This window comes from Choloepus didactylus, chromosome 14 (assembly GCF_015220235.1).
Source record: "Choloepus didactylus isolate mChoDid1 chromosome 14, mChoDid1.pri, whole genome shotgun sequence".
In the NCBI taxonomy this organism is placed as follows: domain Eukaryota; kingdom Metazoa; phylum Chordata; class Mammalia; order Pilosa; family Megalonychidae; genus Choloepus; species Choloepus didactylus.
In genome coordinates, this window is record NC_051320.1 from 50,130,251 (window position 1) to 50,150,267 (window position 20,017).

The 20,017-nt window shown below is 35.6% G+C and overlaps 1 protein-coding gene across 4 annotated transcripts in view; it reads left to right on the forward strand.

Moving 5' to 3' along the window:
- Positions 1-20,017, forward strand: part of ESRP1 (epithelial splicing regulatory protein 1) — a 53,163-nt gene that overhangs the window by 16,785 nt on the left and 16,361 nt on the right. For 3 of the 4 annotated variants that reach the window (XM_037803440.1, XM_037803442.1, XM_037803443.1), the window contains exons 6-13: positions 36-90; positions 1,896-2,006; positions 2,123-2,255; positions 2,356-2,398; positions 4,337-4,638; positions 8,156-8,374; positions 10,615-10,813; positions 13,632-13,800. In XM_037803440.1, the coding sequence (XP_037659368.1) occupies positions 36-90; positions 1,896-2,006; positions 2,123-2,255; positions 2,356-2,398; positions 4,337-4,638; positions 8,156-8,374; positions 10,615-10,813; positions 13,632-13,800 (1,231 nt within the window). The remainder of the gene's footprint in view (positions 1-35; positions 91-1,895; positions 2,007-2,122; positions 2,256-2,355; positions 2,399-4,336; positions 4,639-8,155; positions 8,375-10,614; positions 10,814-13,631; positions 13,801-20,017) is intronic. The other variant, XM_037803441.1, reaches the window with a different exon arrangement.

Below are 20,017 nucleotides of genomic sequence, written 5' to 3' on the forward strand. Positions count from 1 at the left end.
AGCTAAAATGATGACTTCTGTGTTCTCATTTTTAGATCACAGGTTTTCAGATCCAGAGAGAGTAAATTACAAATTTGAAAGTGGCACTTGGTAAGTACTTGAGTTACTATTCCCATTTGAGCTTTTATTTTGTATTTAGGCATATCATGGTTTAATTTCCATTTCATTTTACCAATTTTACTAAACTTTTTGGTGTTATGGGGAAAGAAAATGTGAGTTTTCCAAACAGACACATCAAACAAGGGGGAAGTCTTCTTTTCTTATTAATCCATTGTTCCAGTATGAAAATATAATAATCTTACTAAGAGTCCTTAGATCCTGGACAGCCCAGAGCCATCATAAGTAATAAACATGGGTGGAGACTAGGAACTAAGATCATCTGACTCCATCTGGTGTTCCTTTAACCCCATATATCATGTTTCCTCTCTTATGAACAGCAGTGCTTCTCATTGCCTTTTTTTTTTTTAATAGTTTTATTCACACACCATACAATCCATCCAAAGTGTACAATCAGTGGCTCTTGGTATAATCACATAGTTATGCATACACCACCACAATCAATTTGAGAACATTCTCTCACTGCCTTTAGCTGAGTTACTGAGGGCACGTGCCTACACATTTTGATGCTTGACACTAAGACAATTCCAAGCGGCAGAATGGGGTGTGAAGAATACATTTCTTTGTAGGAATGATGGTAGGTTTTATGGCAGTTAGAAAAGCAAGTCATGCCATGTTCATACTATATAACAAGTTACTTATTATTAAGACATTTATAAAAGAAGGTTGTATTTGTTAAAGGAAGCTTGGATAGTGTGATTACAATTTTATGAAATATTTGTTTCTTTTGTCACTTTTACATTAGTTTATCCTTCCTGGTGTTGACTCAAAGTACAACATAGGCTCATGTCTGTGATTCTTATTTTAGCTTTTTAGACCATGTTTTACTGGAAAACATCCCAAGAAGGAAAAATCACAGTCTTTGAAAGTATCCACAAGATTTTTACTAATATAATTTTAAGCATGTCCTATCAGATTCTACTTTAAAGCAAATGAAATAACTGGGGAGGAGTATAAAATGGTATTATCTCTGTTTGTGATCATGGGTAGACGTGTTTAACTTTGTAAATCACTGTTGTAAGTTGTGTGAGATTGCCTGAGTATCTGAAGTGAACAGAAACTTCTGGCAGCTTTGCCTACAGAAAGACTTTGAGGCCTATTTAGTTGTGGAGCAAGTGACTCAAGAGGAAAATGTTTTAGGAATACTGAAGTATGAACATAGGAATAGAACATTAAAAGGTGTTGAAAGTGTATAATAGGTGATCTGCAAATGACTCATTAAGGTGTGGGGACTCCCAAGCATCCATAAACACCCTCTGTAATGGTTTCCCAGTTTACTCCCTGGCTTGATAAGGCAGACTCCTGACCATGTTCCTACCTTCCTGATGTGGATTAATTGACAGTTCTATGCTGATCCTAAATTTTGCTTGCAAACTGGATTTAAAACCCACTCGTGTACTGACCAGATCTGAGAATGAGTTCATGCTACTAGGTTCCAGGAACATTCAGGGAATGAGGGTATTGGGAGAACTTTGCTTCCTTGAATTGGTCCCAGATGCTTTCGAATTTATGGCAACAACTAGCTCCTCAGCTGCTCCTGGCTTGCTGGGCTGGACTGCATGGGCAGCCATCTTCCATAGCAAACTACCTAAAGATAACTTTGAACTGTGTTCATTAGAATTTTTGAGGTCATGAAGTAAATCTGTCACTTTTGCAACTGTGTTTAATCCTCAAATAACTAATACCTGCAGGTTTAATCAGGCAAATTGCCTTGCAAAGAGAAATAGTTCACACTGTTAACATTAATCATGCAACCTGAAGTTTTGCTTGACCTACAGCAGCAAGATGGAACTTATTGACGATAACACCGTGGTCAGGGCAAGGGGTTTACCATGGCAGTCTTCGGATCAAGACATTGCAAGATTCTTCAAAGGACTCAATATTGCCAAGTTGGTTTTCTTTAATCTCTACTTTACTTAACAATTCCAAAGGGTTACTAGGCTTCTCATCATTTCCCCCCACCTTATTTTCTTTTCTGCCTGCCGTCTGTTTTATTATTTTCAAGGGGAGGTGCTGCACTTTGTCTGAATGCTCAGGGTCGAAGGAATGGAGAAGCTCTGGTTAGGTTTGTAAGTGAAGAGCACAGAGACCTAGCACTACAGAGGCACAAACATCACATGGGGACCCGGTACATTGAGGTATGTCATCACAGTCTGAAACCCAAGACATCTTAATGTGTACTGACTGTGTGACAGAAGGCTCAGATTGTGTGTGTTTAATTTCCGTTTCTTTTCTTAGGTTTACAAAGCAACAGGTGAAGATTTTCTTAAAATTGCTGGTGGTAAGTTTCTTTTATATAAGGTAGCTATAGCTATAAGAATCCAAAATTTTACATATATACCAAAGGTAGAGAAGTAAGTTCAGTTATTTCCCACTGAAACATTGAAATTGATTTTTTTTTTTTTTTTTAAATAGGAGGAAGAAAATTCCAATAATATCAGTGAGTGTAGTAATACCTAACACTTACTCTAAGGCTTGAATCAACCTACTGTAGTTGAATAGCTATGTACATAGTACTATGCAAAGGTGAAAAGTTCGCATAAAATAGTATACAAATGGAAAAAGTAATTCTTGAAAGAAATTAAATAGTCTGAAAACTGCTTTCAAACAGCCACACTGGAATATCTGGAATTTGTTGCATATCTGCTTCTAGTTTTTCTCTAAACTTCCTTAACTCGTCAGTGGCCAGGAGCATAGGAGTGCAGTGGTTTCTAGTATTTTTGGATATTTAGTGTTGGCAGTAAATAGAAAGAAGCGCAAACAGTTATGTTCTTCATCCAGTTCTTGAGTGAGTGATAGCTTTAAACCCTAAAAATGACAGATGTGTAAAAAAACATTAGCTGCTTTGACGTCTTTAAAATTACATATATCTACATTGTTTCTCTGTTCATACTGCTTTACAACTTTTTCCTCATAGCATGAGTGTCTTATGTTACCTAGTTTTCTTAAATGCTGCATAGTATTATGTTCTATAATTTTTTAACCATTCCTATTGGGCATTTAGAGCTTATTTCCAGCTTTTCATTGTAAGTATGCTGCAGTGAATATTTTTGTACATCCCTATGTGCAGCTTATTAGGATAAATCCTTACAAGTAGAATAGCTGAATCAAAGCATGTATACCTTTTAAGAGGCTTTTGGTACCTATTGCCAAACAATGCTAGGGTGACTTTCACTCAGCTATAAAGAGCATTTGTATCCCTGCATTATATAGCCCTGATGAAACTGCTTGCAACTGTAGAATTTTACTAACAGCACCCTGTTAGCATAATTTGCTGGTCTGGTATTATTTCTTTAAATAAACCCAAGGCTTCAAAATTCAGAACTTCAAGCTTAGTAGTTTCCTAAATTTCAAGATCTTTGATATTGGATGGCAATAAAATGCTAAGGTCTTACCTGGATCCTAGGGTTTCATGGCAGATGACTTACAAATTGGGAGTACCAAAGCTAACTGCTTATCATATTAATGCCTGAGATTTCTTGGTAAGTGGGCACTATCATAAGAATTTGCTATTAAGGGAGACTGTTACTAGTCTCTGAGTTTGAGGATTTGTATTTGAGTATTTGCTATACTGGCAGCACTGTACAAAATGCTTTATGTTGGGCAAAATATTGATACATGTTGAAACTGGGTGCAGAGTACATGCAAATTCATTGTACTATTTGCTGTACTTGGATATGTTTGAACCCTTCTTAAAGAGTAATCATGAAAATAAAAGTAACAAAAATGACTAAAGTGCTTTTATACATAATAACTAGTTAATAAATTAAGAATTCCCATAATTCAGTTTATGAGGTGGGTAATTTATACCATTTTACAGACTAGGAAACTAAGGCATGGAGGTTAATGTCAACAAAGGTCAAGTAAAAGGTAAAGCCAAGATAGGACCCAGGCATTTTGGATCTAGGACCCGTGCTTTTAACCACCTTGATAACTTACTGCCTCTCCATGAAAAGAATATGGTGGTTGGTTCATGATTTAACTGGCTGGCTGGCTTCTCAAATTAAGCTTTGTGACTGTAAGGGAAAAGCTTCAAATTTGGGGGGAAGAGAGTTCTGATTCCTAGAATGATGTCATTATAAATAGAGAGGGAATGTGGATCTTAACTGTGAATTCAAGATACTGCTATGAATTTTACCTTTTTAAATTTAAATTTAATTTGGTGAAGTTGATGTTTTAACCCTTTCTCCCTGCACTTCCTGATATTCCTGTTCCCTAGGTACATCCAATGAGGTAGCCCAGTTTCTGTCCAAGGAAAACCAAGTCATTATCCGCATGCGGGGGCTGCCCTTCACAGCCACGGCTGAAGAAGTGGTGGCCTTCTTTGGACAGCATTGCCCCATCACTGGGGGGAAGGAAGGCATCCTGTTTGTCACCTACCCAGATGGCAGGCCAACAGGGGATGCTTTCGTCTTATTTGCTTGCGAGGAATATGCACAGAATGCACTGAGGAAGCATAAGGACTTGTTGGGTAAAAGATACATTGAACTCTTCAGGAGCACAGCAGCTGAAGTTCAGCAGGTTGGTTTTTTTTTTTATTCATTTTATTGAGATATATTCACATACCACGCAGTCATACAAAACAAATCGTACATTTGATTGTTCACAGTACCATTACATAGTTGTACATTCATTACCAAAATCAATCCCCGACACCTGCATTACCACACACACAAAAATAACCAGAATAATAGTTAAAGTGAAAAAGAGCAACTAAAGTAAAAAAGAACACTGGGCGCCCTTGTCTGCTTGTTTCCTTCCCCCACCTTTCCACTCATCCATCCACAAACTAGACAAACGGGAGTGTGATCCCTATGCCCCCCCCCCATCCCACTGTCCCCTCTCATAAGCCACATTTTTATACAATTGTCTTCAAGATTCATGGGTTCTGGGTTGTAGTTTGATAGTTTCAGGTATCCACCACCAGCTACCCCTATTCATTAGAACCTAAAAAGGGTTGTCTAAATTGTGCGTAAAAGTGCCCCACCAGAGTGACCTCTCGGCTCCTTTTGGAATCTCTCTACCACTGAAGCTTATTCCATTTCCTTTCACATCCCCCTTTTGGTCAAGAAGATGTTCTCCATCCCACGATGCCGGGTCTACATTCCTCCCTGGGAGTTCTATTCCACATTGCCAAGGAGATTTACTACCCTGGGTGTCTGATCCCACGTAGCGGGGAGGGCAGTGATTTCACCTTTCAAGTTGGCTTAGCCAGAGAGAGAGGGCCACATCTGAGCAACAAAGAGGCATTCGAGAGGAGGCTCTTAGGCACAATTATAGGGAGGCCTAGCCTCTCCTTTGCAGCAACAGTCTTCCCAAGGGCAAATTCCATGGTAGAGGGCTCAATCCATCAAACCACCAGTCCCCTATGTCTGTGGGCATGTTAGCAACCATCGAGGTGGGGCAAGCCAATACCCAGCAGGTTGGTTTTTACAAACATGCTGGTTGCTTTGCATTAATTTCTGTTCTTTATTTCTGGAAACAATACATCATCACTGTGTTAAAACTATAAACTTGGAAATCCAGTACATAGAATGGAAATGCATGAAAAAAATCTGATTCTGTAACCAAAACATAGTCTCTCTTATCCCATATACACACTGGAATACTGTTGTAGATATACTTTTGTTTCCTGCTTTAAAATTACATTATCTTGAGTGCTCACCAATGTCTAAACAAATTATCTTTAATATTATATCTCATGGATTTATGTTATTTAGAAATTCTTCAATTACTATTCAACTGGGTTTTTTCCCCCCAGTTTTTTCCTACTATGAGAAATTCCTACATAAATATACTTATAAAACACATCAATTTCTGATTGATTTCTTGGGAATAGGATATAGGATGTGACTTTTAATGTTTTCAATATGTCTTGCCAAATTTATTTCCAAAAAGGGCTGATCAGTTTCGTATGGTTCTGCTGACAGTATTCTGGTTTTTTTTTTTTTGTTTTTTTTTCCTTTTGTCCTGTTTTTATGAGCTTTCAGAATTCAGAGTTGTTTGTATGGCACAAAAATGTACCATGATTCAGGTATGAAACCTTCTGTAGGGTTTCAAGCCTTTTGACTATTCTTTTAGAGTTACCAGTTGATGACTAAGGGTCCCTTGTTCAAGGGTCAGCTTATATTTCGTTAGTAACTGAGACCATGTAGATGGCTTTACATAGCTCTTCAATTTATTCTCCTTGGGTCTCATAGTAAACCAGTCATTTTAATGCCTCTTTTGGTCTTTTTACAAGCATTTCAGACACTACTCTATTTCCATGAGTTCATAAAATGATTTTGTCTAGTTTCTGTAGCACGTTGTAAATTGTGATTTAAAACAATTGCTCAAAGTTTAAAAGAACCTTTTACCTGCTAGAAAACCCGAACTATTTTTATCCTAGCCTAGGATAAGTAAAAGTGAAATTTTAATTAGTTCTGTGTTCTATTGCACCTGGTTCTCTTTAATGCTAAACTGTTAATGTACTTGAAATTTAAATAATTCTGTACCTTGTTGAAAATGAGTTTAATGTATTTTGAAGCTCTGAAATAAGCTAAACATGATTGAGCCTTCAAACATTACACATATCCTTCCCAAATCGGAGGAGAAACATAGACATCATTTTAGATTGGAAGAACAGTTTTATGGAAATCATGGCCAAGAATGGACTGCCTCAGGGCTTGCTGTGTATTGGTTCAGTTAGAGTATGCTGTGATATCAAGATGTGACTCTACCATAAGGTAGTTTTGGGTTTAAGTGAGCTCCCTTCCTTTTCTCCCATCCCTACTAATTTATTTAACAAGTATTGAAATAGTCATAGGATCTGCTACTTCTTTTCATTACTAATAATCATTTTGTTTAATAAATATCTAAGTATCTCCAGTGGCAGGTACTTTAAGGTACTTGACTATTTCCTGTCCTGGGTTGTCAATAACTACATTGATTTTCTATTCTTCCATTATGTTTGTGCTGTGTCTGGATTGTCTGTATAATTTTTAAATGTCTTCCTGTCTTTGTCATGAAATTTCTTTGGTTAGTTTGTGTTTGTTCTTCAATATTTGTCACTGTTATTCAGATAGCAACTGCACATGGTATGAATAAGAAAGGTAGGGCAAACTTTGAAGAGGAGTTCATTGATTCTTCTATGTTTTCAGTTTATGGGATGGGTGCCTTGGATAAAGCCAAAAAATCTGCAGTGATAAGTAATTCATAATACCTGGAGCTGCCACAAGTGGTGTCTGCACAAGAACCACCTAGTGCTATGAATTTGTTGGCTTGCTCTAAACTAAAACAAAAATGGACAAGAACCTTTTAATACAAGTTTTGCCTAGGACCATTCCTTTGTCTAAAATGCACCCAACCTATCACTCATTGGCAAGATAGCTGAATCACTTGAATCTAAAAGATTGTGATGATTCTTTGTCTTGCATTGTCTCAAATTCATATGGAATCTAAATTATTGATCCTCATGGCCACTAAATTTTTTTTTTCAGTTTTATATTATCTAGCATTCTTGCTCTGTTTTCCATTATATATGTGGCATTTTATTCTAATATAAGCTATAGTCATTGGCCTGTGATTACTTTACTGGGTCATTATTTACTGGATTTGGAGGCAAGGTGTAAAGAGAATATTAAGAGGAGCACTATATACTCAGTGAAATGAAGTCCAACAGATTGCTACAAAGGGTCCACATTTAGCAGTTTGTACATATTTGTATAGTCTTTTGGATACTTGTCCCAAGGTAAGTTGTAGACAAATCCTTAATCTAAATGCATTGTTTTGGGTACTGTGTCTCATCATATATTTTGAGAAAAGTGATTATCATGTTTTCTCAGTGAAAAGTATATTTAATACATTCGTACTTCTCAAATTTTAATGTGCTTGTGAGTCACCTGGGGATCTTGTTAAAATGCAGATTTACATTTTCTAAGTCTGAGGTCAGGCTGAGATTATGCATTTCTAACAGTTTCCTCAGTGATGCCAATTCTGGTCTGCGGACCGCATTGAAGTAGCAAGGCTCTAAATCACTTCTGTTTTGCTTCGAGTACAGGTGCTGAATCGATTCTCCTCAGCCCCTCTTATTCCACTTCCAACCCCTCCCATTATTCCAGTACTACCTCAGCAATTTGTGCCCCCTACAAACGTTAGAGACTGTATACGCCTTCGAGGTCTTCCCTATGCAGCCACAATTGAGGACATCCTGGACTTCCTGGGGGAGTTCTCCACAGATATTCGAACTCATGGGGTCCACATGGTATTGAATCATCAGGTGAGTCAGTAACTTATTGGAAAACTTACTTGCTTATTATTTTCAAAAGCGCTCTTCTAATGAAAAAAAAAGTACGAACATCTGTCAGCTGTATAGTAAGTCTTTAAGGAGTGATTTAATTGTAAATGCAAAAGCATTATTGCCATTATTAGGATAATAATTCAAATTCTGCTCTGATTCCTTCTTCACATATACCCATCAAACGATCAATAGCATCAGGTAGGAACCAAATATCTTCTAACTCAGTCTATACAGCATTTTCCCATTGCTACTACTCAATTCTCCAACTGTCAGTTCTGCAAATCTGCTGTTGTACTATGAAGGCAATTGTAGACAATAATGTAAACAGGTGAGCATGTCTCCTTGCAAGTATTTTGTATCCATAGATGGTTTAGAAATGGCTTATTTTATTTCCTAAATACATTAATCATCAGATTATATCCATTAGTATGTAAAGTCAATGAGGACTTGTATCTGTACCACCTGTAGAAGAGTATGTTGAACACAATAGGCACTCAGATATATTAATGAATCAATTGCAGAGGAAACCTCTATCAAAATCTAACAATTTTTCAGTATGCACATTTATATTCTGAGCATATTAAAAATAGTTTCTAGTTTGGTGTCACTTGATATATGGTTAAATAAAACTAATCATATTAGCTGCTGCACAATTTACCAGTATTTTACCCTATCATAAACAGAACAGAATTTTAAAAATCCCTACACCATAGGTAATCAAAACTTTGGAAATCTTCATTAAAAGCAAAGTTGTATTAATTTTTGAAAATAAGATGTTTTGAGCACTATGGGTTGAATATAGATTTGTATTGGAAATACTAGTATTTATTGGAAATAATAACTTTTTTTTTCTAAACTGTTAATTTTCCACCTTTTGTTTTGGTCACATTTGTAACCATAAATAATCTTGTTCCACCTCACTGGAAAGCACATCTGAGCCTTTGCTTAGTTTTCCACATGAGCACATGGCTCCTTTTAACTCTTAGGTCAATAATAAGCTCTACAACTTGTCATCTGACTAGTTACCCTCTCAGTGTGCTTCTCTGATAGGAGTTCTTTTGATTAAAACTCCCCACAATTCAGCACCACTGGGGAATTGTTTGGTTCTGTGTTAGCCACAATTGCTAATAACCTGGGATCTATCACTCTTTGGTAACAGTAGACATATTTGCCTCTCATTTACCTGTATGACCTATTGTGATCACACTTGGGAGAAATTCTTCTTTGATGATGGACAGGCTGCCTCAAAGGTGTTAGGTTTTCATCTCGGACTGGGTTTGTTGCTAATTTCCCTGGAATGTAACTCTTACGGTAACTTGCATGGTAATAATTTGGATAATAGTCCTTACGAGGCTTTTAAAGAAAACCATAAAATAAGAAAGTTGTCCTATAAGCTGGCCATGTCTTTTTTCTTCCCCATAAAATGTTCATGCTAAATAAAATGGACACATTACCTGTGGAGTTCTGGCTCTGTGGAACAGAAATCTACAGGCATGGTTTTAAATATAGGATTTTCAGTGAGCTATTACTAATAGGACATGTCTATAAACACTTGTTTGACCAAGGGTTAAGATGGAAGTGGAGGGAGAATATGAGAGGATTACCAGGCAAGGCTGATGATAGGGCTCTCACCAGCCATAACTGTGCTTTGCTAATACCAGCTTCTTATCCCCCTTCCCTACCCCCAATCCCCATTCCAACCAAGGCTTCAGGGATGAGGGAAAAGTGAAAGGGGTGTTGCAGGTCAGTGAAAGACAAGAACTGAGAGCGAAAAGAAAACACTAGGTTGTTCACAGCTTCACATAGGAGGATATATAAAGCTCTAATCCTGGTTCTGTTACTAGCTCTTCTCAGTAGAATGAGATTTAATCAGATTTTTCAGAAGGGGGAAAACCCAATATACAATCCTATACTTTTAAACCGCAGTCACAAGGAGACCCTTTCAGAACCATGTAAATCTGATACTAACTGATAGAAACCAAAAAGGATCACTTTCAGCTATGAGCTCTCAAAACTGTTTCTTAAAGGTTTTGTGGGCCATTCTGGTGATTAGGTGATGAAATGCAAGTCAAATTTCAGTAGATCACATTGTCACCCAGATTTTGTGGCTAAAATGTCTGTACTATGGGTGATTGTCACTTTGCATGTTTTATAAGCAACCATTTCCTTGTTGAAGGAGACAGTCTCCTTTTGTTTTTATTCTTCCCCCACAAATTCAGGGCCGCCCATCAGGAGATGCCTTTATCCAGATGAAGTCTGCGGACAGAGCATTTATGGCTGCACAGAAGTGTCATAAAAAAAACATGAAGGACAGATATGTTGAAGTCTTTCAGTGCTCAGCTGAGGAGATGAACTTTGTGTTAATGGGGGGCACTTTAAATCGAAATGGCTTATCCCCACCGCCATGTAAGTTACCATGTAAGTTTTTCTTGGGTCTTGGCGCTATTCTACGCTATTTGCTGGTAGGTGCTTAAGCTGCTTTCATAACTTTCTGTGCCCCTGGTTCTTTCTCAGGCAAGTAAGGTGTTTATATAAGGCTTTCCCATCTGAATCGGTAGTATCTGGTAATCATTTAAGACCTTGGTTGTGGACACCCATAATTAGAGATGCTCCAAATACCTCCTTTCAAATTATATTCTTGCTTTTCCAGTGATAAGCACTTGATTTCTGAAGCTTAGTGTGCTCAAGATAAGCACTGACTCTGGGAGGCAACATGGCTATGTAGATTATTTAATACGCATTTAAAGGTAAAATAAATTTTAAAGTGTGGCTGGAATTTTTTTTTTTTTTTTTAACACATTAAGATCTTTTTTTAGAAGGGTGATTTGATACCCATTTTGCTTTTTTAACATTTTGAAGATCAAGGAGGTTTTTGAAAAGGATAACCTGGAGAGCATTTCTATTGCTCTCCAGCATATCTGGAATGAGCAAGTTAATAAAAAAAATATATAAATGCGTAAATTAGCCAAAGTTCCCATTGGATCACAGGATCAGTGCTTAATTTCAAGCCATGCTCTTGCTCATTGGCATCTGGGTGCAAGCCATCTGGAATCCTGTGTGAGAGGACTAAGCCCTTTAGTCTAGAGATTCAGCTCTGGTTAGTGACTAATGAACATGTTGGGAACCTAACTTCGGTCTTCTATGCAATTTGCACTTTTAAATAAGACATATCCTGTTAGGCATGTTCAGTATATATTAAGAATGTAGTACTTGGAATACAGTCCAAAAATAATTAAGAAATTGAACTGATTTCTGTGTTGATTTCAATAAAGTAGGGAGTTTTAGGCCATCATGTTCTAGTAAAGAGGAATCCATACCTATGTATCTGTTTGATCAAGTATCATTTGTAGAAAATTTGGTGGAGCTTATTCCTTTTTTTTACCCCTTGGAATTCCTAAATGCTAATATTCCATTTACTTGCTGCTTGCTGTTGGTGAATATCTAAGTGTTTAGAATTCTATTATCTGTTGGTAATATCTTGATCCTTGATGAGAATCCCCAGTTTTGAAAATTTATGATTAGAATTAAGATCTTGAAGTAAGTCTAATCATATGTATCCTGTCCACAAATCACTGATAATGTCAGTAACCATTATGATTTCCTTTAGTGATTACCAAGCATTGTGAGATAAGGGAATTTCTCTATTACGTATAACCCAAATTCTTCTGCTGTGATATGATTTTTGCTTTATATTCTGTTCCTGGAGAAAAACTGGTCATTATGGACTTTTTTTATAAGACTGATTTCTTCCCTTTCCCCCTGACAAGCCCTAAAATAACAGAAAAAAATTTTTAATGTGTCTCGCATAAGAATGTATTTTCAAGTATTCTACTTCCAGTGTTTTCCAAAAATGAGGACAAAAACAAACTTAATTAAAATGTGGCCATTTATCATTTTAGTGGAACAGTTTACTCATTTTTGATAAGAATTTCAACTTATGCATTCTGAAGTTACGCTTGTACTGTTGGACTATTTTTCCTGCCAAAACTCATTTTAGGTGATTGCCTCATATTTTCTACTTTTTCCTGTTTTGGGGCAGAACAGACTTATACCAGCTAGATCTGTCTGTCTTATGGATATGGGCACTGGGCTCTAATGAATTGCCTGATTGTTTTGAAAGCAGGATGTGAGCACAGGCTTTATAATTTTCTGTACAACTTAGGTTCCTCAATTTGCCCTGTTTGCCTTTCTGTGGGTTCTTTAAGGTCAAACATCATAATTAAAAAATCTGTAAGTATCTAATTTCTAGCGTAGTTTTTTTGGTGTGTGGGAAGGAGGCACCTAAAAGTTAAAGTGAGATCCTATTCGATCTTTAGTCTGTGTGTCCATATTCAGCTGTCTTATTCATCTCCACAGAAATGTAGAAACTCATAATAGCAAAAGGCAATTTGAAATCATCTTGGAGAATTTAATGTGAAAGAAGTTATGCCTTGGGGCTCTGCTCTTTGCAAAATATATTAGGTGATTCTAGGTGTGAAAAGTAAAAGTAGGGATCCCAAATTCAGTTGACTTCTCAAATATCTCTTCTATTGAATGCAGAAGGCCCGGAGAGTTGTGTTCATCCTCCATGCTAAAGCTGGTGACTTAACTTCTTCAGGGCCATTTCCCAGATTGGATTTTTCTTTTTAAACAGATCTAAAGATCTGGATTAGATCTAGATTAGTTTCAAAGCTAATATGCTAGTTTGCCTTTTGGTAGGAATAATGCAGAATTGCTTTCCTTTTAAGTTAGTTCACTATGGCATATTCTATGCTTTGGTATAATGTATGGTTCTGGTGAATCGTGTTTTATCATAACCTTTTCCTTTTCACACTGTGCTATGGGGTACATAAAATGCAGCAGCAGCATAGCTCTCAAACAAACAAATCGACCACTTTTAGTTTGAAGTTATACTAAAATGTCAGTCCCATGTTTCTTTCCTCAAAGGGTTGGTTTGTTGTATCTGGCACTTGACCGTGTAAGGGGGAAAATCACATATGAAATGGTGGAGAAGACTTGAAAATCCATTTGACATTGTTTTTTCAAATTTCAGACTAATAATTGTTCTTTAGTTGATGATGTGGCCTTTGAGATTACTTCTATGTGTTATTGATATAATCAAAAGGAAGTGGCTTGGATGGTATAAAGAACTGCAAAAATTTCTTTAAAATTTATATACGGCTTGTGGCATTAATGTTAGCACAAATGTGTCAGCTGTAACAAACGTGTCTCAGAATCTCTCTTTTTGCTTATCTAGGCTTGTCTCCTCCCTCCTACACATTTCCAGCTCCTGCAGCAGTTATTCCTACTGAAGCTGCCATTTATCAGCCCTCGGTACTTTTGAATCCACGAGCACTGCAGCCTTCCACAGCCTACTATCCAGCTGGCACTCAGCTCTTCATGAACTACACAGCATATTATCCCAGGTAAGGCTCTGAGGGAAGTGGAAAGTAGGGACAGAAACAAAGAACTCCTTTTATAATCAGTGCCCAAGCTCACAAAAGAATATTGTCTGCCCCATTGAAAGTTACCATGACAGGGAACAGCTTCTGGTCATAGCTCTGACCAAAAAAGTTGATTGAAGACAAACTGCCATAAGTTTATTTTTTAACCATATATTGACAGCATGATCTTTTAGATTACCTACGCACACAACTTTCCTTTTTATTTCTTCCTATCATGGGGTCATAAATGAGTAGCATTTAATAAGGGTGGTAATATAATGTAACTGAATCACAAAATAGGAAATCCATAATGGAAGCAGTAACATTTATAAGTAACTTGAATTAATGTGTCAACCCACAATAAATAGTCACTTTACATTTTATAGGGCTTATATTCTTTTCCCTCTAAATTTTTAAACAAATTCAGAATTGGATTATTAAGTACTTTTTTGGAGTGAATATATTTCAAGTCTTTGATTCTTTTTAGTTGTACTCCACTTCTGGGAGGCAGCAGGATGTAATGAAGAGAAGGTTATCAATCTGGGAGTTGGGAGACCTGAGTTTTAATCTTATCTAACTGGAGGACAGTTAACCTTTCTGGCGCTTATACAATAATAGTATTGGCCAAGTTTTGGGGGTGCCTTCCAATTCCGATTGCCTGTGATTCTAACTTGGATATATAATTACCTCATTCCCTCATTCTCTTTTTAAAAAAAACTAAAATCTTTGTTTATCCAGTAACAATTCATTTTATTAAAATAAAATTTTATTTTGGTATAAGCAATATTGTTCAAAATTTAAAAAAAAGAAAATTATACCAGGTTTTGTTTTTTCTTCCCATGCTATTTAGACTAAATTTAAGTTCATCAATATACAAGTGAAGCTTTTGATAAGTGATCTAGAATTAACCCATCTGATCCCTTCCAGTTAGAAGCACTTTGGAGTCTCATAGTAGCAGTGAAACTTTTTGTTTTTACTATGTAATTACATTTGTATTTTTGTTAAGAGTTTTAAAGACATTCATTCATGCTTTTGAAAATATTCTTTATTCTACTGGGGAAGATTAATAGGGTAAAAGTCATGATAGTTGTCAGCTGGCAATCTTTTGAAGACTTGAAAAGACTCAGAACCGTGGGTAATTGTTCACAGTGAAACAGTCAGGCACCTAGCCTCAATCCCAGTCTATCACCTTTTCTGGACCCCGTGACAATCGCTTGCTGGTGCTGTGCCCTGGTTGTAAGGATGGTCTTTGTCTACCTTTCTTACACCATCAGAATGCTAGGAGTGGAATGCAGTGTGACTGAATGCCTGGTGCAGCTCTCCTGCCTACAGTACATTTGTAGAGGATCCAGTTCCATGTTAACTAGCTGGGTGCTGTGTAAAGAAGGAATCTTGTAGGAATAATGTTCCATCACAGTGAGATGGGAACATGAGTTTTGATTTGAAGTTCTAAAGGAAGGAGGGACTGACATTTATGGCTTAGTAGCTTCTGTAATTTGGGTCCCTGCCCAAAATTCAAGTAGTTTTAAGTTTTGTAATGTACTCATTTTTTATATCTAAAAATAAAGAAGTCTTGTGAATAAAAAGTAAAGACTCCTGTTATACATACCTCCAAGTCCACAAGTATCAACTGTTATCAGTTTGGTAACATACACGTGTGGTTCTAAATAATATGGCACACTTAACATTTAATGTATACTATCCACTTGTTCTTTTATTTCTTTAAATCTTTTTCCTTAGGGAATATTTATAGATTTACCTTATTCTTGAAATTTTCCTATGATGTCCCAAGAGTAAAAACACATCATAATTTAACATTTGCTTTATTTGTAGACATCTAAATTCAAAATCTTTCTCTAAGTAATGTTCATATTAATTTTTAAATAATAGTTCATATTTCTGTAGGACAAATTCACAGAAATGGAACTTTTGAATTGAAGTTATGTGCATTATATTAAAATTAATACTTCCAGAATAACTCAGTGTGTTCTCTTAATGTGCATTTCCCTAACTAGTGAAATTACACAAACATGGAAGTGTTCAAACAAGGGGATTATATACTGTTATATATACTGCTAAAGCTGGAATAATTTATAAAACAAATTCCAAAAAAACAATAAAATACAGTTTTGGCAGGATGCTATTAATTTCTAAAATGACATGACTGTAGGACATTCGAGCTAATTGAAAAACTCTTAATGACATTTATTTCTAAATGTTAACAGTTCAAGTATATTTTGGCCTGTTTTCTGGTAAACATGAAAGTTTGAGATAGCATCCTGTAGTCTTAAAAGAGATATTGAGAGGTTGAGTGTCTTTTTAAATTAAAAATTTAAAACTTCCCTCTAATTTACTATGAAATATATCAATTTGACTTCAGATTAATTGCACCCTGTTCATTACTTTAACATGTTAAAATGTTAATATATTTCACAGATTTCTAATAGCACAACCCTCAAAGGTGATTGCTTTTAACTGTTTTGAATTATTTAACTAGTTTTAACTTTCCGTTTAACTGAACAAACTTTTATTGAGCACCTTCTGTGTGCAAAGTAATGGGAATATTATGATCAATAAGACATGAACCCTGTCTGGTATAGTGGAACTGACAGAATTCTCTCCTGGGTAAAGCCACTGACTTCAAGACACCTTCGGTTAGAGGGTGCTTGTGTGTCTGTTCTAACTTGATGTGTTCAAACATTTGGGTGTAAACTCTGTGATGGGTGTTGCTCTGATAAAATCTTGTCTTTCATCATGAGGACTTGGGTTACTTGTGGAAGATTTAAGGCAAAACATGAACCAAAAGATTGCTTTTCATTTTATTGTTACATAATTTTTTAATGGTATAGATGTGTAGCTATGACAACAGCATCTTGAAGAGCAAGTCAAATAAAAGCACGTGTTCCTCGAGAGTTTTTGTTTGCTTTCTTTCATTTCGTTTCTTTGCTTTTCATCTTGGAAGAGGGTTTCAGTTACCCAATATTCCAGAGATTTTGGCTTAGAATACAAAAGAATTAAAAGGTGCTATATATTCATGCCCATCCTGCTTATCATTCCAAATTCATTTCTATTACAGCTTTTCTTTCTCTTCACAAAAAGCCCTAACTTTTATTCTGATCTTTTATTTTTCTTATAAAAGAATAATCTTTGCATCTAAGCTCTAGCACAGGTGAGAAATGTGCTAATTCTTCAATTAAATGTCATCTACTTTAGGAAAAGATGGATGAACTTAAATGTCTTGAATGCATTGCCCCACCTGTGCAATGGTTATTTAACAATTTTGTGGCATTCTACAATGTTTGCACTGTTGAATAGTATTCTTGTATTCTATTCTGGAATTCTTTGCAATCAAAACCAAAAAAGAAAAAAATACCAAGCTTCTGAGCGATGCCTGCATTTCCCAATTTGGCCATGTAGCTTTGCGCCCCCCCCCTCCTTTTTTTAACTGAAACTTTTATTGTGATAATGGTCAGTTAACATGCAGTCGTAAGAACTGTATAGAGAGGTTCCCTGTATATTCTGCCCAGTTTTCCTCAATAGTAACATCTGGCAATCAGTTTACTTTTTAAATTCCTTGTTGAAGATTTTCTGATAGGACTGAGAAAAAAGATAATTCTTTTAAAAAAGTCTTTACAACTTAAATATTTAATCTTACAAATGCAAAGTGAAATTCAGCATCCAATGAAATGTGCCAATGAAATGTCCCTAAAATATTGTAATAATGAAATATCTTGCAGCATTGTAGTAATGGAGAATCACTAGATGATTTTTGTGGGTGGAAATGATTATGATTCTCGGGTTTTTCAGTTTGGAGATTTCTAAATGATGCAAGCAAGAAGAATTATAGTAGGCAATTCACTCTACCATCAGTTGGTGAAAATTCAGTACAGCTTTCATAGAAGGAACAGTCATTTGCTATTCTAAAGAGCTTGTTCATATAATGAACAATTCAGGGAATTAAAATGCAAATATACTTAACATTTTTAGTATTGCAAGAAAATTATCAAGTGTGATGATGGGCTCAAAGAAAAAGAATTCATTCAGAAAATATTTGATAAGATTTGGTTTCAGTTTGTAAGTTTATTTTTCTATGAATTAATTTTCTTAAAAATTGGGATCACATTATACATTTTTTAAAGCATAACTTAAATGTTCATTATAAAAATTTTCAAACATAAATTGACAGTTGAGAACATATTTATCGTTTTGACAATATTTTGCCAATCTTATTTCCTCTATTTCCAGTGCTTCCTGCTGCTCTCCCTCCCTTATTTAAAGCACAAAATCAGGCTATGATTTCTTTAAGCTGATTCTTTTTTACCTCAAACCTACCTTTTAAGCACTTTATCTTAAAGCATTAATGACTTTAGTGAAAGTAAAAAGCAGTATTTAACTATAGCACATGAGCTAACCTTGATAAGCAAGATAACCCTATTTAGTCTCTAAACATTTTCTTGATATTCTTCGAGATTACACTCTGAAGTAGCTCCAAAATAAGACAACATTTGTTGATGTACTTTATTTAACAATATAGATCAGTGAGTTTTGGTTTTCTTTAGGTATATTATATGGTCTTTTAAACTACATCTTTTGTTTTAGTTTTGCCAAAAGCAAAATGGCTTTATTAGTAAATACTTTCCATTTACGGTTTTTGTTGTTGTTGTTGTTGTTTCCATTTAAGTTTAAAACAATTGATAAATGGTCTCTGGAACAATAGCCAATGATATCCAAGAAACTAGAACAGAGTTGCTTCTAAAAAGAGATACTGATTGGAGTTTTTTGCTCTATGTTTGTACCTTTTAATGTTGTGTCCTATTCCTACTCAAACAGGAAGAAGTTCCATTTTAAAAAACAGCAACCCCAAATATCTTCCAAGAACAAGAACTTTTGCAAATATCCGTCTCTGGAAATTGTCATCTTCTGTTATTTTGCTGATGAACTCAAATGTCCATGGATCCTAGTGTATTACACTTGCTTCTTAATATTTTCATCAAAATATTACTTTTAAAAATGTCTTTTTCTCCTAAACCTGGAAGAGAATCAGTTGTGTTGTTGCCATTTTGTACTTTCAGATGAGCAACAAGATTACTTTCAAAATAATTTCTAATATAAGAAATTGAATTTTCAAATTAAAAATGGGTTTTTTTTGGTAAGCAGTGTCTCACTTTACTGTGTATTTGGAACACAGTATTATGGTAGTCTCAGTATGAGGTTTATAGTTTGTAATCTTTGACATAACGGGAATAAATTTAAGTTTAGTTACCAAACTTTCTGACAGCATACATTTGCTGTATGTTTAGGTAAAATAGATTCCTGGAAGATTTCGATATTTGTTCCAAAGTGTTTTTATATTTGTTGGTTACTTTCTGCAGGTGTTAGATGCTCATGCATCGAGAAGCTTGTGTGAAATTTAAGGATAGCTAACAGAAATCCAGGATCTGGATGTAGTAACTAGTTCATAGGCAGCTGCGGAATTAGAGTTATGATACTGAAAAGTTAACATTCTTGAGGTGGTTGATTTCAGAGGATGATTTAAAGTCGGTTTAAAGATTTCCTACACGAAAATTGACTTCAGCTTTTATTCCGTCAAGGATCGAAATAGTATTTCTGCAGTTGCTTCCCAAGCACATGGTCGTTGTAACATTAGGGTTGTTAATGAATGTTAAGAACAACATTCTGTGCAGTAATTTTGCAAGGCAGTTCTTTCTGCAGGACTTCACAGAGCATTTAATTTGTTAATGTTGTGACTTATCCAGAGGGGAGAATATAGTTTTCAAATCTTGATCTGTTTTTCTAACAGGATAGATCATCCTTTGATCATCTTTCCTCTTAGAGAAATACAGCAAGTCCTCACATTATGAATATTGTCATACCATGGTTACCTTTGTTTTAGAAAGCATCACCTAATAACAAGTGTTACCAATGGTTTATAGTTATTAAGATGAAGCTATACGAAAGGGTATTATGTGCTTGTTTTCTATAGAAAATATGGTGTATGAGTGTTCTGAATGCTAAGACTCCTGGTCCTCATATGTTCATATATTTTTTCTTGTTCTACAAATAATTTTGTATGGCTTATTGGGACACACTGAATATTATAAAATAAGATAATACAAATTAGGATCTGGGAAAACATAGATTAGGAAGAATAATTTGGATAGTCTGGCAATAGAATCTTAGGCATATTGGAATAACAATG